The 14,315-nt window shown below is 27.6% G+C and overlaps 5 protein-coding genes across 7 annotated transcripts in view; 4 read left to right on the forward strand and 1 right to left on the reverse strand.

Annotated features, from left to right (window-relative positions):
• Fur2 (furin-like protease 2) overlaps positions 1 to 14,315 on the reverse strand; it is a 92,896-nt gene that overhangs the window by 37,580 nt on the left and 41,001 nt on the right. The gene's annotated exons all lie outside the window — the stretch shown is intronic.
• LOC148233693 (chymotrypsin-2-like) lies at positions 1,751 to 2,948 on the forward strand. The gene is made up of 5 exons (XM_088188861.1): positions 1,751 to 1,829; positions 1,898 to 2,066; positions 2,136 to 2,394; positions 2,516 to 2,671; positions 2,746 to 2,948. Exons 1-5 carry the CDS (start codon positions 1,781 to 1,783, stop codon positions 2,890 to 2,892), a joined length of 780 nt encoding a protein of 259 aa, XP_088044987.1. The 5' UTR covers positions 1,751 to 1,780; the 3' UTR covers positions 2,893 to 2,948.
• Positions 3,786 to 5,045, forward strand: LOC148233694 (chymotrypsin-2-like). Its single transcript, XM_088188863.1, has 5 exons — positions 3,786 to 3,934; positions 4,003 to 4,171; positions 4,242 to 4,500; positions 4,622 to 4,768; positions 4,843 to 5,045. Exons 1-5 carry the CDS (start codon positions 3,886 to 3,888, stop codon positions 4,987 to 4,989), a joined length of 771 nt encoding a protein of 256 aa, XP_088044989.1. The 5' UTR covers positions 3,786 to 3,885; the 3' UTR covers positions 4,990 to 5,045.
• LOC148233695 (transmembrane protease serine 9-like) lies at positions 7,248 to 13,828 on the forward strand. Its single transcript, XM_088188935.1, has 11 exons — positions 7,248 to 7,402; positions 7,461 to 7,617; positions 7,678 to 7,921; positions 7,981 to 8,130; positions 8,199 to 8,347; positions 9,168 to 9,183; positions 10,875 to 10,965; positions 11,383 to 11,554; positions 11,821 to 12,061; positions 13,124 to 13,264; positions 13,457 to 13,828. Exons 1-11 carry the CDS (start codon positions 7,357 to 7,359, stop codon positions 13,619 to 13,621), a joined length of 1,572 nt encoding a protein of 523 aa, XP_088045061.1. The 5' UTR covers positions 7,248 to 7,356; the 3' UTR covers positions 13,622 to 13,828.
• On the forward strand, positions 8,926 to 10,828 carry LOC148233696 (chymotrypsin-2-like). Of its 2 annotated transcripts, XM_088188914.1 has the most exons (5): positions 8,956 to 9,297; positions 9,358 to 9,538; positions 9,604 to 9,847; positions 9,912 to 10,061; positions 10,636 to 10,828. In XM_088188914.1, exons 1-5 carry the CDS (start codon positions 9,255 to 9,257, stop codon positions 10,786 to 10,788), a joined length of 771 nt encoding a protein of 256 aa, XP_088045040.1. In that variant the 5' UTR covers positions 8,956 to 9,254; the 3' UTR covers positions 10,789 to 10,828. The 2 variants fall into 2 exon arrangements, 1 of the variants encoding a protein (XP_088045040.1); XR_015810277.1 differs by lacking the exon at positions 9,604 to 9,847 and having other exon boundaries at positions 8,926 to 9,297.

Genomic DNA, 14,315 nt, shown 5'->3' on the forward strand with positions numbered 1-14,315 from the left:
TTTGTCAAAAATACTGTTTATAGAAAACATAAAACTGTTTGCAGAATTGAACTAACATACAATTTTATTAAAACAGGCGTATTTTTTGTACCATAAAATGAGTTGAAAGCTGTCAAAGAGAAAAAAATAATACAAATTGTCCACAAAACCCTTGCGTTACAAGGAAAATTATCTTTTTATAAATCTAAGTTTTAGACATCATTATAAAGATATATCGTGAATATCAAAAAAAGTATCAGTCTAAAAACGCTGCCTTGGGGCACACGATAATATTGGTGCTGTAAATTATTTGATTAAAATATTTTTAATTCTTTCTTCATTATTCCGCATATTGCTAGATTTCTTACACTACTTTATGTATGGCTAAAAGATTTATTCTCTATCTGTTGCGCAAATGATAAATTTTCTAATAATTTAATAGAGCAGCAAAGGCCCATAGAATTCGTGGAGCAATTAAATAATCTGCGAATTATTTCTTTCCCATTGGACTTATTTCTGCTTTTAAAAAATAGCTGAAGAAGTATTTTTTTTGACTAGTAAAAGATTATGGATTTCGAAAAAAGACTGGTTATTTATTTTATACAATTTCTTTTTAATTGGCAGTTCAAATCTAGAACTTTTTTATAACAAAAAATTCTAAAACAATAAAAATAAACTTTTTGGATTATCGAAAAAGAACAATAGACTTAAGTCATTTTGTATTTGCCGATTTCCATGTGTAATTTATTCTTATCAAAGCGGGTTCTTAAATCACCAAAGCAAAGATAAAGCAGCCGGCCGGTTAGATTAATAAAAAATTGCAAAAAAATGCAATGCATAAAAGTTGGTGATAAAAATACTTTCGATCTTATTTTCAAACATCTGGCACAAACACCTTCGGAAAGGTTTTTTAATCTAAGTGTCTTTCATTATTACTGAAGAACAAATAAGGCAAATTCGAGTGGTAAAAATTTGAAAGCTATTTTTGTCATTCTAATATTAGGCACGAAACCACCTTTAATTATACAGCGTTATGAAAATGACAGTGGTTGTAACCCTTTTAAAAATATTTAAAAAAAGAAAAAATACTTTATAAAATCTCTCGAGAAATATAAATTTTCGATTTGAGATTTTCTCCATAAGAAACATTGAGCATTGGTATAAAAAAGGAAGAGAAGTGGGCACATTACACTTCCCGGAGGTACACCAGCGTTTATCTTCTTTATTTATGAATAAATGTCAAATCGGAAAATTTTTCGAAAAATAATAATGCTCGATTTAATATTTTTCTTAAGAAACGAAATAATCGTAGTAATTAAAATTATTTTAAGTTATAATTTAAAATATATTAGGTAGAAATATATTATATATTAGTTTATACAATATACAATAAAATGTCTAGTATACATTATTATAGATGTTTGGTGTTATTTTATATGTAATAAATTTGTATAAAAACTTTATATTAAAATAAAGTTTGAATTTTTAGCCAGTATTTATTTAAAAATAATTTAAGTAAGTTATTTATAATAGAAATCTGAGAAATGATATTTTATTTATTCTTAGAAGTACAAAATACCGCTTTGATTTACAATATAAATCTTTGATACAATACTTTTATTCCCAAAATCTCACTCTGTTTGTATAATACATTTTTTTTTGTTGACTTAATTTAGATAACTATTTCTACGAACCACAAGAGTAAATAATCTTGTTATAATTATAACAACTTAAAGCATATAAAAGCGCAAGAGAAAAAGTAAGATTATTCAGTTAACAAAGTAGTAGCTGACGATTCAAAATGAATTTTCGAGTGCTGTTTATAACGCTATTTTTGAGCTGTTCTCTAGGTAACTATAACCAACGTCTGCTTAAACCTTTTTATTTATTAATAATTAATAAATTTATTATTTTCTAGCCCAAAACCAAGATGTAACAACCGAAGCAAATGACCGCGTAGCCGGTGGTGCAGCGGCAGGATCTGTTCCATATCAAGTTTCTTTAAGAAACATATATGTTACTCATTTTTGTGCTGGCGCAATAATTAGCGACAGGTGGATTTTGACATCAGCCTACTGCTTAACTATGTAAGTTTTATTTTTAAAAATGTATTAAAAATATGTATAGTAGTTTTTAAATAACTAATTATTTTTTAGTGATCATCCATATACTGTACAAGTTGGAACCAATTTATTAGGCATAAATAGTGAATTTCTTTTTGGGGAATCATTCGAAACTAAATTAGTAGTAAAACATGATAAATATAACCCTTACACTAAAGCTAATGATATTGGAATGATTCAAACCGAATTGGCTATAGTATTTAAAAGCAACATACAGGCCATTAAACTTGCTACTGTAAATCTGCCTGATGAATCTTTTTTGCTGGCAACTGGATGGGGATACAAAACATATGTAAGTTTAAATGACAAATTACATTTTGTTAACCAAACACTTTTTGTACAAAAAGTACACTGATGATTAATTTAAATTGTATTTTACTTATTAATAATGTATATAACTTGCGTTGTTATAGGATAATCAAGCTACACTAGTGAATAAATTGCAAACTATACCCATGAGAATATATAACCAGAACTCGTGCTATAGTTGTTATAATATAAACTTTAATGTAAGAATAGAATATTCGATGTTGTGCACTAAAACTAAACCTGGGCAAGGAATTTGCGAGGTTGGTATATTATATTCTAATGATTTAAATTTTTTAATAGACGTAATAATATATTTAATTTGTTACATATTTAGGGCGATTTTGGAGGTCCATTAGTAGATTCTGGGTATTTGTATGGAATAATGTCATTTTCAAGAGGCTGCGGTGATAACTATCCAAGTGTCTCGACTCGAGTTAGCAGTTTTATCCCTTGGATCAAATTTATTCAAGCAATCGAATAGTTTTAAAATGTAGATTATTTAAAACATATAATAAATCATTATATTGTATTAGTAAAGCATGTTTTATTGACATCCCTTAATTATAATATTATATTTTTACCATTGAGTGAAAAGATTTAAAAAACGGTTGGGGTATATAATAATGCTATTTTAAAATCTTCACTTACAATTAGGGCTTCTAACCCGGGTCGACCCGGGAATGGATTCTCGGGAATACATTTAATAAATACTATTTAAAATATTTTTTTATACTATTACACTTAGATTTACTAAATCAATATTTGATACATGATTCTTATTATTTTATAAAAATACTTTTTAAATTTTTTCTCAATACAAAACACTGATCATTGATATATAAAAGGTAAAGGAGTGGGCCCATTACGCTTTCCTAAGGTACACCATCGTTTATCTTATTTATTTATGAATAAATGTCAAATCAGAAATTTTTTCTAGAAATATGATGCTCGATTTAATAATTAATATATGAAGCGAAAGTATCGTAATAATGAAAATTATTTGACGTTATAATTTAAAATATATTTGCTATAAATATATGATATATTAATTTATACAATATACAATCAAATATCTAGTAACATTATTCTAGATGTTTGCTGCTAATATCATTGTAATACATTTGAATAAAAAGTTAATATTATAATAATGTTTGAATTTATAGCAAATATTTATTTAAAAATAATTTAAGTAAGTTATTTATAATGAAAATCTGAGAAATGATATCTTATTTATTTTTAGAAGTATAAAATACCGCTTTGATTTACAATATAAATCTTTGATACAATATTTTTATTTCCAAAATCTCACTCTGTTTGTATAATACATTTTTTCTGTTGACTGAATTTAGATAACTATTTTTACGAACCAAAAGGGTAAATAATCATGTTATATTTATAACAACTTGGAGCATATAAAAGCGCAAGAGAAAAAGTAAGTATATTCAGTTAACAAAGTAGTAGCTGACGATTCAAAATGAATTTCGAAGTGCTGTTTATAACGCTTTTTTTGAGCTGTTCTCTAGGTAACTATAACCAACGTCTGCTTCAACCTTTTTATTTATTAATAATCAATAAATATATTATTTTATAGCACAAAACCAAGATGTTACAACCGAAGTAAATGACCGCGTAGCCGGTGGTGCAGCAGCAGGATCTGTTCCATATCAAGTTTCTTTAAGAAACATATATGTTACTCATTTTTGTGCAGGCGCAATAATTAGCAACAGGTGGATTTTGACATCAGCCTACTGCTTGACTATGTAAGTTTTATTTTAAAAAATGTATTAAAAATATGTATAGTAGTTTTTTAAATCGGTTATTATTTTTTAGTGATCATCCATATACTGTACAAGTTGGAACCAATTTATTAGGCATAAATAGTGAATTTCTTTTTGGGGAATCATTCGAAACTAAATTAGTAGTAAAACATGATAGATATAACCCTTACACTAAAGCTAATGATATTGGAATGATTCAAACCGAATTGGCTATAGTATTTAAAAGCAACATACAGGCCATTAAACTTGCTACTGTAAATCTCCCTGATGAATCTTTTTTGCTGGCAACTGGATGGGGATACAAAACATATGTAAGTTTTAATGAAAAATTACATTTTGTTAACTAAACATTTTTTGTACAAAAAGTACACTGATAATTATTTTAAATTTTATTTAACTTATTAATAATGTATAAAACTTGCGTTGTTATAGGATAATCAAGCTACACTAGTAAATAAATTGCAAACTCTACCTATGAGAATATATAGCCAGAACTCGTGCTATAATATATACTTTAATGGAAGAATAGAATATTCGATGTTGTGCACTAAAACGAAAAATGGGCAAGGAATTTGCGAGGTTAGTATATTATATTCTAATGAATTAAATATTTTAATAGACGTCATAAAATATTAAATTTGTTACATATTTAGGGCGATTTAGGAGGTCCATTAGTAGATTCTGGGTATTTGTATGGAATAATGTCATTTTCAAGAGGCTGCGGTGATAACTATCCAATTGTGTCGACTCGAGTTAGCAGTTTTATCCCTTGGATCAAATTTATTCAAGCAATCGAATAATTTTAAAATGTAGATTATATAAAACATATAATAAATCATTATATTGTATTAGTAAACCATGTTTTATTTACATATCTAATTTATAATATTATATTTTTACCAATGGGTGAAAATATTTAAAAAACGGTTGGGGTATATTATTGCTATTTTAAAATGTACACTTACAATTAGGGTTTATAACCCGGGTCGACCCGGGAATGGATTCTCAGAAATACATTTAATAAATAATATTTCTAATATTTAAAAAATACTATTACACTTTGATTTACTAAATCAATATTTGTTACATGATTCTTATTATAAAATTAAAAATACTTTTTAAATTTTTTCTCGATAAGAAACACTGATCATTGATATAGAAAAGGTAAAGGAGTGGGCTCATTACGCTTCTCTGAGGTACACCAGCGTTGATCTTCTTAATTTATGAATAAATGGTAAATCAGAAAATTTCTCGAGAAATAAGAATTCTCGATCTAATATTTTTCTTAAGAAGCAAAATAATCGTAATATTAAAACTATTTTACGTTATATATTATAATACATAATAATACAAATATATCATATAATAGTTTATCGAAATTACAATAAAATGCCTAGTATAGATTCTTCAAGATGTTTGCTGTTATTTTCATTGTAATGAAATTTAATAAAATTTTTGTAATAAACTAAAGTTTAAATTTTCAGCAAATATTTATTTAAAAATAAATTGAGTAGGTTATTTATAATAAAAATCTAAAGAATGATATCTTATTTATTTTTTAGGAGTATAACATACTGCTTTGATTTACAATATAAATCTTTGATACGATCTTTTTATTTCCAAAATCTCACTCTGTTTGTATAATAAATTTTTTCTGTTGACTGAATTTAGATAACTATTTTTACGAACGATAAATAAATAAAATAAGATGTAAAGCTAAAAGTGAAAATAAAATTTAATTGCATTATTATATTGTATATTATTGACTGAATATATCGAAAATTAGTAAACACATTAATTGTTTACGACATGCTGTCCTAAATGCTTTGAAATGGTTCACCGAATGTGGTTCTTACAAATCAAAGCCAAGAACTGTAATAAAACGAGAGACAACTGCTCAGGAAGATGGAATATTTGCGAGTCCCTTAAAAATCGTCGAAAAACACATTTAAAGTTGGCTGCTGAAGTCTCTGCAAGCGGAAGGTGAACCATTTTGTTCTGGACGTTGATAAAAAAGCTCAAAAATGTGAAACTCAGAGGTTGTAAAGCCCGACGCAAACCGTGGCTTTCAGAAAGAAATAAAACTCTAATGTTAGAGAATGGGCCCGAAAACACCGAGATGGGACCTGTGAAGATTAGGCAAAAGTCATTTGGTTTGATGAAACCTTCTTGAAGATAATTTAAAACTAATATTTATAAAATAATTATACTTTTTTATTATTGTTTTTAAGCTTTTGGAATCCCTAGCGTAGTACACGTGCGTTCATAAGTTGAAGAAGAAAATCTACCTGATTTCGTAGTACCAAAAGTCAAATATAATGGCGGAAGCGGTATGGTTTGGGATCGCATGGCAGCAGCAGGAGTACGAAATCTATACATTTGTGATGGTATTATGAATACTGACATTTATATTTATATTTTGGAGTCCCCTCTAATGGAATCAAACTGGAAAATATTTCCAAGCACAGACCACACTACTATCAGATTCCGGCAAGAAAACGCTACATGCCATACTTCGCTAAAAAGCAAGAGTTATTTTGCATTAAAAGGTTTGATGCTTTTAGGATGGCCTACACAGTTACCAGACAAAAGTCATATAGAGCATGTATAGGCAAAATTAAAATAAAAGGTTACCCAGCATAATTGCAAACTCAAAATTAAGCTGCGAGAAAAAATGCTGATGGAATGGAGAAAATTGTCTCCGTCCACCCGCATTTTATTATTTGACAGTATGTCAAGAAGAGTTGCAATTTTAATTAAAGCTAAGGGTGAGCCTACTAAATATAAACATTTTAAATAACCTTAGTCGGTTTTCTATTTATATTTATTGCGGTGCACAATTATTATGACCAAGCCTGTATATACATACATATATATGTATATAGATGACGTCACAAAATACACAAACGTTTTGCTTAAAATACTCAGTAACAAACTTAAACATTTATATGGTCGTTTTATGTTTTAAACAGAATTCTAACGACAAACAAGTCTTAAAAAATCATATAATTTCGCAAATAAAACGCGATATAACTCATAATCAAACATTGATAATTATCAGTATCAAGTTGTTCTAAGTATATTTAGAGTATATATTCACATACATATAAACATAACATGCAGTAATTAAACAATCATTAATATTAGAAAGTTCTAAGGGTAAGGTCATGATGAAAATATTTTATATATTCTTTCAATTGGCATATGTTTCAGGTAAACTTTTCTATAAAATTTAATTACTTTTACATATATTAACAAGTTTACTTTTTAGCAAATTTCATAAGTCCACGAATAGTTAGTGGTAGTAATGCTTTACCTGGTCAAGTACCCTATCAAGCATCTCTTAGAGTTGCAAATGGACAGCATTTTTGTGGTGGTGCGATAATAGGAAAGAGATGGGTCTTAACCGCAGCTCATTGTGTTGTCAGGTAATTATAATATTACAGTAATAAAAAAAAAATATTGACCAATATATGTTTAATTTACAGTGCTCCTTTATCGTTTATCGTTGTGGGAACTATAAATTTAAACTTTGGAGGTGATCGATATGCTTTTCAATCAATACATCCTCATAGTTTATTTAACAAAAAAAGTTTTGAGAACGACATTGCTTTAATTAAAACCATCTCAGATATTACGTTCAATGATATGGTAAAACCAATTTATGTGCCATTCACATCAGCTCCAGAAAACTCTGTACTACTTGCTTCTGGATGGGGTAAATTATCAAAAGTAAGCGCAGATATATTATTTGCATATACTATTTTTTAATTTTATATGTTATTTTATAGAATGATACAATGCTACCTAATACTCTACAAGTGATCAATACTATGATAATGGAAAAGTCTCTATGTTCTTCGAAATGGAGTAATTTTAAAGAAATATCACATAATATGATGGTTTGCACTTTCACAAAGCTTGGGGAAGGGTTATGTAATGTAAGTGCTTAATATTATTATTTTTTAAGTAATATTATAGAACAGTTTTTAAAAAATAAACATTTCAGGGAGATTCTGGCGGACCTTTGGTTGACGTAAATGGAAATTTACAGGCACTTGTATCCTTTGCCATACCCTGTGCTGCTGGTTACCCAGATATTAACACAAGAGTGTCAAATTATAAATTCTGGATAATAATGACTCAAATCTTGAATACGTAAATGCATGTATTATAAAGTGTAAATAAACGCTATCTCAACACAAATCTGCGTTTTTCCATTAGCAAACTGCGTTATCTGAATACTATCACATTATGAAAACAGTCATCTGAAAGTCGTTGTGAAGAATAATTTGTTATTCGTGTTTTCTCACTGATACATAGTAGTTGTAGTTATACATAAAAATAGTTTAAATTATACATACAATAATATATTGTGAGTGACGTAAGGGGGAGGTATTTATAATTTAAAATAAGTATTGAATATGACACTATTTATTATAGATATAAACCTTACAAATGATTAAAATTACCTGTAATTAAAAAAATTATTTTAACCTCAATGTTATTCAAAAAATATTTTTTATAATAAAAATAGGCAAAAGTTAACATTTGTGGAGAAAGATCTGCAATATAGTTATACACATATATAGTTATGTGTAAATATGTTGGCCATTCACACAATTATCCTATAAATATTAATTTTTAATGCTCTACCTGATTTTATACTTATTATTTTATCACAATCTTATTTGTTTCATTTAAATATGTGTATGTTCTTATTAATTTAAATTTATATAAATTTTCCTATAATATTAAAATTACTATGTATATATATTTTAAAGAATATTTAATCATTTAAATACGTTGCTAATAAAAATAGCTTATCAAAGTTACGAAAAAAATAAGACTTAAAATAGAAATAAATCTCTAGATAAAATTTGAACACCTACTTTTATACATGGAATTTTTATCACAAACAGGTCTTAAAAAATCATAAAATTCATTTAAACAAAACGACTAATTCATTGTCAAATAGCAATAACCATCTACATGTAACATATACATTAATAAACTTGTTCTTATTTATATACTGTATCACATACAGCCCTAAGAACTAGTTAAAATGAAAATATTATTCTTCACCTTCTTTTTATTCTATGCTTCAGGTATTTTTTTAAATAAAAATAATCAAATATATGATTTTTTATTACTACATATATTTTTAGTTAAAGCTGAAGATTTTTCACCAATCGGATCTATAAGTCCTCTCATAGTTGGTGGAAGAGATGCTTTTCCAGGACAAATACCTTATCAAGCATCGCTGAGGTATTCAAATGGACAACATTATTGTTGTGGTTCGATAATTGGAAAACGATGGATTTTAACAGCAGCTCATTGTGTTGTTGGGTAAATATTATACGTTAATATCAAACATATTTTTTTCAAATATTTACAATCATTTTATCTCACAGAGTTTCTTTATCACATATCGTAGTAGGTACGATATATTTAGACGCTGGAGGTATATTGTATATTCATGAATCAATACATTTTCATCGGTTATTCAACAAAGAAAAGTTCGAAAATGACATAGCTCTAATTAAAACTAGCAAAGAAATTGCTTTTAATAAGTTTGTCCAACCAATATATGTACCATATTCTTCAGCACCAAAAAATTCTTTATTGGTTATGTCAGGATGGGGACGAACAGCAACGGTATTTTTTTCTGGTTATATATATATATATATTCAAAATTAAGTTTAAATCATATTTTTTTTAGAGCAATACTCAACTACCTAATAATCTGCAAATGGCTACCACAATAATATTAGAAGAGTCTCTCTGTTCTTCATACTGGAAAAATAAAACAGAAATAGCGCACAGTATGTTGGTTTGTACATATACAAAACCTGGAGAGGGGGCATGTATTGTGAGTGTTCATTTTTAATATTTTAAGCTATTATAAAATGTAAAACTTAGAATTTTATCTAACGTATTAATTAGTATATTAAATATTTTAAAACAGTTTTAAGTTTATCTGCTTTTTAATAGCATCAATACAATGACGTGGTTTCAGTTTCAAATAATATAGTCAACTATTCAGTCAATATTGATGACTCTATCTACATTTTAAAAAAGCGTGATAGTTATGCAGTAAACTTAAAAGCTAGACAATTATAATGATCAAAAATAAATGTCACAATAAATGGCTATTTTTTAATTGAATTGCAAGCAAATAAATAAAATACCTTGAGTTAACTTAACAATAGTATTTATATACATTAATAGTAGTGTTGGTAAATAACAGATTTAAATAAACGTTGTATTTAAATTAAGCACACAATACATATTACTTAATCAGATAATTAGATCATTTGAGTAAATTAACTATTTATAAAATACGAGGTTTCTTTATCCTGAATGAAGCTATCTATATAATCGCGGTAGTTTATTACACAAACATATTTATAAAGCAATATAATCCCACTTCTTTTTTATTATAGGGCGATTCAGGTGGACCAATAGTTGATATATACGGAAACTTACAAGCATTCGTGTCGTTTTCCATTGCTTGCGCAAAAGGTTATCCAGACATCAACACGAGAGTTACCTATTATAAATTTTGGATCTCCATGACTCAAATATTGAATTCTTAAATGTATGTAACTCAAAAAATAAATGTTATCTAGCATTGAATTTTGGTTTTATCTTAAACAAACTGATCGTTATCTGAATCTTTCAGCAAAACACGTTTGACGTCAGTCATCTCGAATTCGCCATGAAGAATATTTTGCTCTTCATTTTATTATACATAACCACTTTGGTTAGCTCAGGTATTGTTAATAAATATAAAAAATGCCATTAAGATAAGATAACTTAACACTTGCACTAAACGCCTAATCTCAATCAAATATTGTTGTTTCTAATATGTTTTTATATACTGTTAAAAACTATTTCATTATAGCTTATATAAAATTTAATTGCGTTTTTATAATTTATTTCATTAAATCATGATGTGTTTTATATTTTAATATCATTTAAGGCTAAGTTTTGCGAAATTTTTACTTTTTCTACTTAACTTAGAACCCATATTTGGGTGTAAATTATATCATATTTTATCACAAGCGATTATAAGAAAAATAAAATTGACAATACATAAAAAAAAATATTTTACGAAGAAAAACTTGTAATAAATTATTAAACCATGTGGCAAGAAACGTGCAAAATTTATATAATATTACGGTGTTTAGATGGCGAAATATTGAAAATCAGGCAATCTAAATTGATAATTGGTGGACAAGACACGACGATAAGAAACGCTCCTTATCAAGTTTCTCTGAGGAATAAAAAATTGCATCACTTATGTGGCGGTGCTATCATAGACACTAGATGGATTGTAACAGCTGCTCATTGCATGACAAGGTTACTACTAATTGGTCATAAAAAAATGTTTGATCTAACTATAAAATATTTTACATACTTTAAAAAATTTGTTCAGCGAAATTCCAGTACAAAAATCCTAATTTACCGTCTCTTTGAATATGTGAAAATTACGTAATTGTGGTTATAAAATTAATAGTTTTATGAAGGGAAATTAATTTTTATATTTTAATGTTCTACAAAGGCAATTCTATATTTATATTATTATTTCTATTGATGCAATACAAATAACCATAAATTCAATTCAGTGGGAGAATCGTCTGTGCAATTGCGGGAACGGATTTTATTTCATCTGGCGGTATACGTTACAACGTTTCAAGGGCTGTTATCCATCCTTGGTACGACTCGAAGAACAATCGTAACGACGTCTGCCTGATAAAAACGAAAAATCAAATCGTATACAATGAATTGATACAACCGATCGCATTGCCGACTAGGAATATTCCAGAGTTTTCCGTATTAACTGCCACAGGATGGGGCTTGAGAGTGGTACGTAACATACAGTCTGTAAGGTAAATACAGTTGATAAAATATAATATTTTGTCAAAAGTTTCTTGTGATATTTATAATTATTATGTAGTTTTATTACTCCAGATATATGATAATCCAGAAAGTATTAAATTGCTAAGAAGTAACAAAAAATTAAAATAGTTTGTCGATCAAATTAGATTTCCTTGATAATTATATAAAATGTGTTATTGTAGTGCTTTACTTGTAAGTTATCCTTATGAGGCCCTAATATAAATATTGTATGCTATATAATGCTTTACAGTTGAGCAATATCGTATCCGTCGTTCAACGAAAATGTTAAAACATCAGATAAAAATGCGTTGTTGTTCCACGTCAAAATTTCAGTTAGTGGTCATATCGGCCGGTGGAATTTACTACAACTTTACTATAACTTTTCATTCAAGTATGCAATTTTGCTGATTATTTATTCTAAACTAACTAGTCTTTTATGTCTGCCTTCGCAAATACGCCATATTATAAATAATTGTTTATTTTAATTTATGTAACAACAGCTGTCAGTACCTCACTGTCGTGAGGTACCGAAGCTAGCGAGTGTGTGAATACCGGACCCTTAACTTTTTGTGTTTTAAATATTATTTTTGCTTTATTCTGATTTTTATTAAATCTATTTTTTAATTCAGTGATTAAAATAAGACAGTAGCTGTAACTGTGTAATTACCAATATAAATTGCAAGAGATCGCACGTGCGTGTCTGAGAGATATACATGTAATCCTAGTGCATTTTTGACTGTTACCGCGTTACTGCGTAAATTTGAGCACTACTTTGACAAATATTTAGGATTTTCGATTGTTATCAAAATAATTCAATCCTAAAAAAACAACTCAATATTTTTAATTCATTGGAAAATAGCTCAGCTAAATATTTCCAAAAGATAACATTTAAAATGTTCAAAGTTAGATTTGCAACATATATTTAATGAGCACCCCAACTTTAGCGCGCGGGAATTTTGCGCACCGACGTTAGCGCGTGGGATATTAGAGTCTAGCATGAACCGATATAATTAAATCCATTTTCAATAGTTTCCAGGAAACGCCACTGAAGTACTACAAACGCTCAGAATGAATACCATGACAAATTCAGAGTGCACCAAAGCATCAGCGCCAGAAAAAATTTTCTATACAAACGTTTGCACTTTTATTAAAGGACGAGGACTTTGCTATGTATGTAAATATTTTAAAAACATATCATGCACCCATTAAAATATCTCTAGCCTTAGTATCGAATTTTATTTATGATGAAAACTTTTTTTAGTTTTTTTGTCAAATATTATATTATCATTTATGAGCTAATATTCAACTTTTTTTTATTTTAATCTATTAAAATATACTGTATTTTATTTTTGGATGATTTAGGGTGATTCTGGAGGACCGTTGGTGGACGATAACAAGCAATTACAAGCTATTGTGTCGTGGGGAGACGAAATGTGCAACAAAGCCTATCCTGACGTCAGCACGCGAATGTATTACTATAGAATGTGGATATTGTCGATTAAATTAATTTATAGATGGATAAACTAATGAAGAGTACAATAGTCCGTTAAATTTTTGTAAAAGCATTTATAATTAAACAATTGTTTAAAATAAAAAATGTAAACAGCAATATTTATAATTCATAGTTTAATAAAAATAGTACAAATAGTCACAGTAAGTGAACCCATTGACAGTATTAAAATATAATAATTTGCATCTGCATGTTTCCTGATAAAAAAATATTACTTTGAAATTTAGTTTTAATGTTTTTAATTCCTTATAATTATGTGGAAGTAGTTTATGAAATATAATACTTATTTATGATATTAATTAATATCTTAAATGCCATTTTTTTAATAATTATATGGATGTATAATATGTATAGTTTATTTAAATTCCGGTATTTATCATGTTGAAAACTCACGAATTTTCAGTAACTTGTGACTATGACTTTCATCGGGATGAATCCCGGAATTTTTATATTATAAATACTTGCGAGCTGTTAAAAAAATATATTTATATATAAAAATATATTAAAAACCATAAGTTGTAATTCTTGTCGAAATTTTAAAAGAGAATTTTAATTAAATTCATATTCCACGTATCCATACTGTCTAAAAGCCATCCTTATAAAATGCCTGTAGATATTTCCATAAAACAAAAAGCTCCTTGCGTCGGGTATTTCTTTCGCTGGCACAATTTAATTGCTTCTCGCAAGAAACGATTTAAATGATAATTATAA

This window comes from Plectrocnemia conspersa, unplaced genomic scaffold, assembly GCF_051122295.1.
Source record: "Plectrocnemia conspersa isolate PC_06_02 unplaced genomic scaffold, ASM5112229v1 ptg000007l, whole genome shotgun sequence".
Lineage (NCBI taxonomy): Eukaryota > Metazoa > Arthropoda > Insecta > Trichoptera > Polycentropodidae > Plectrocnemia > Plectrocnemia conspersa.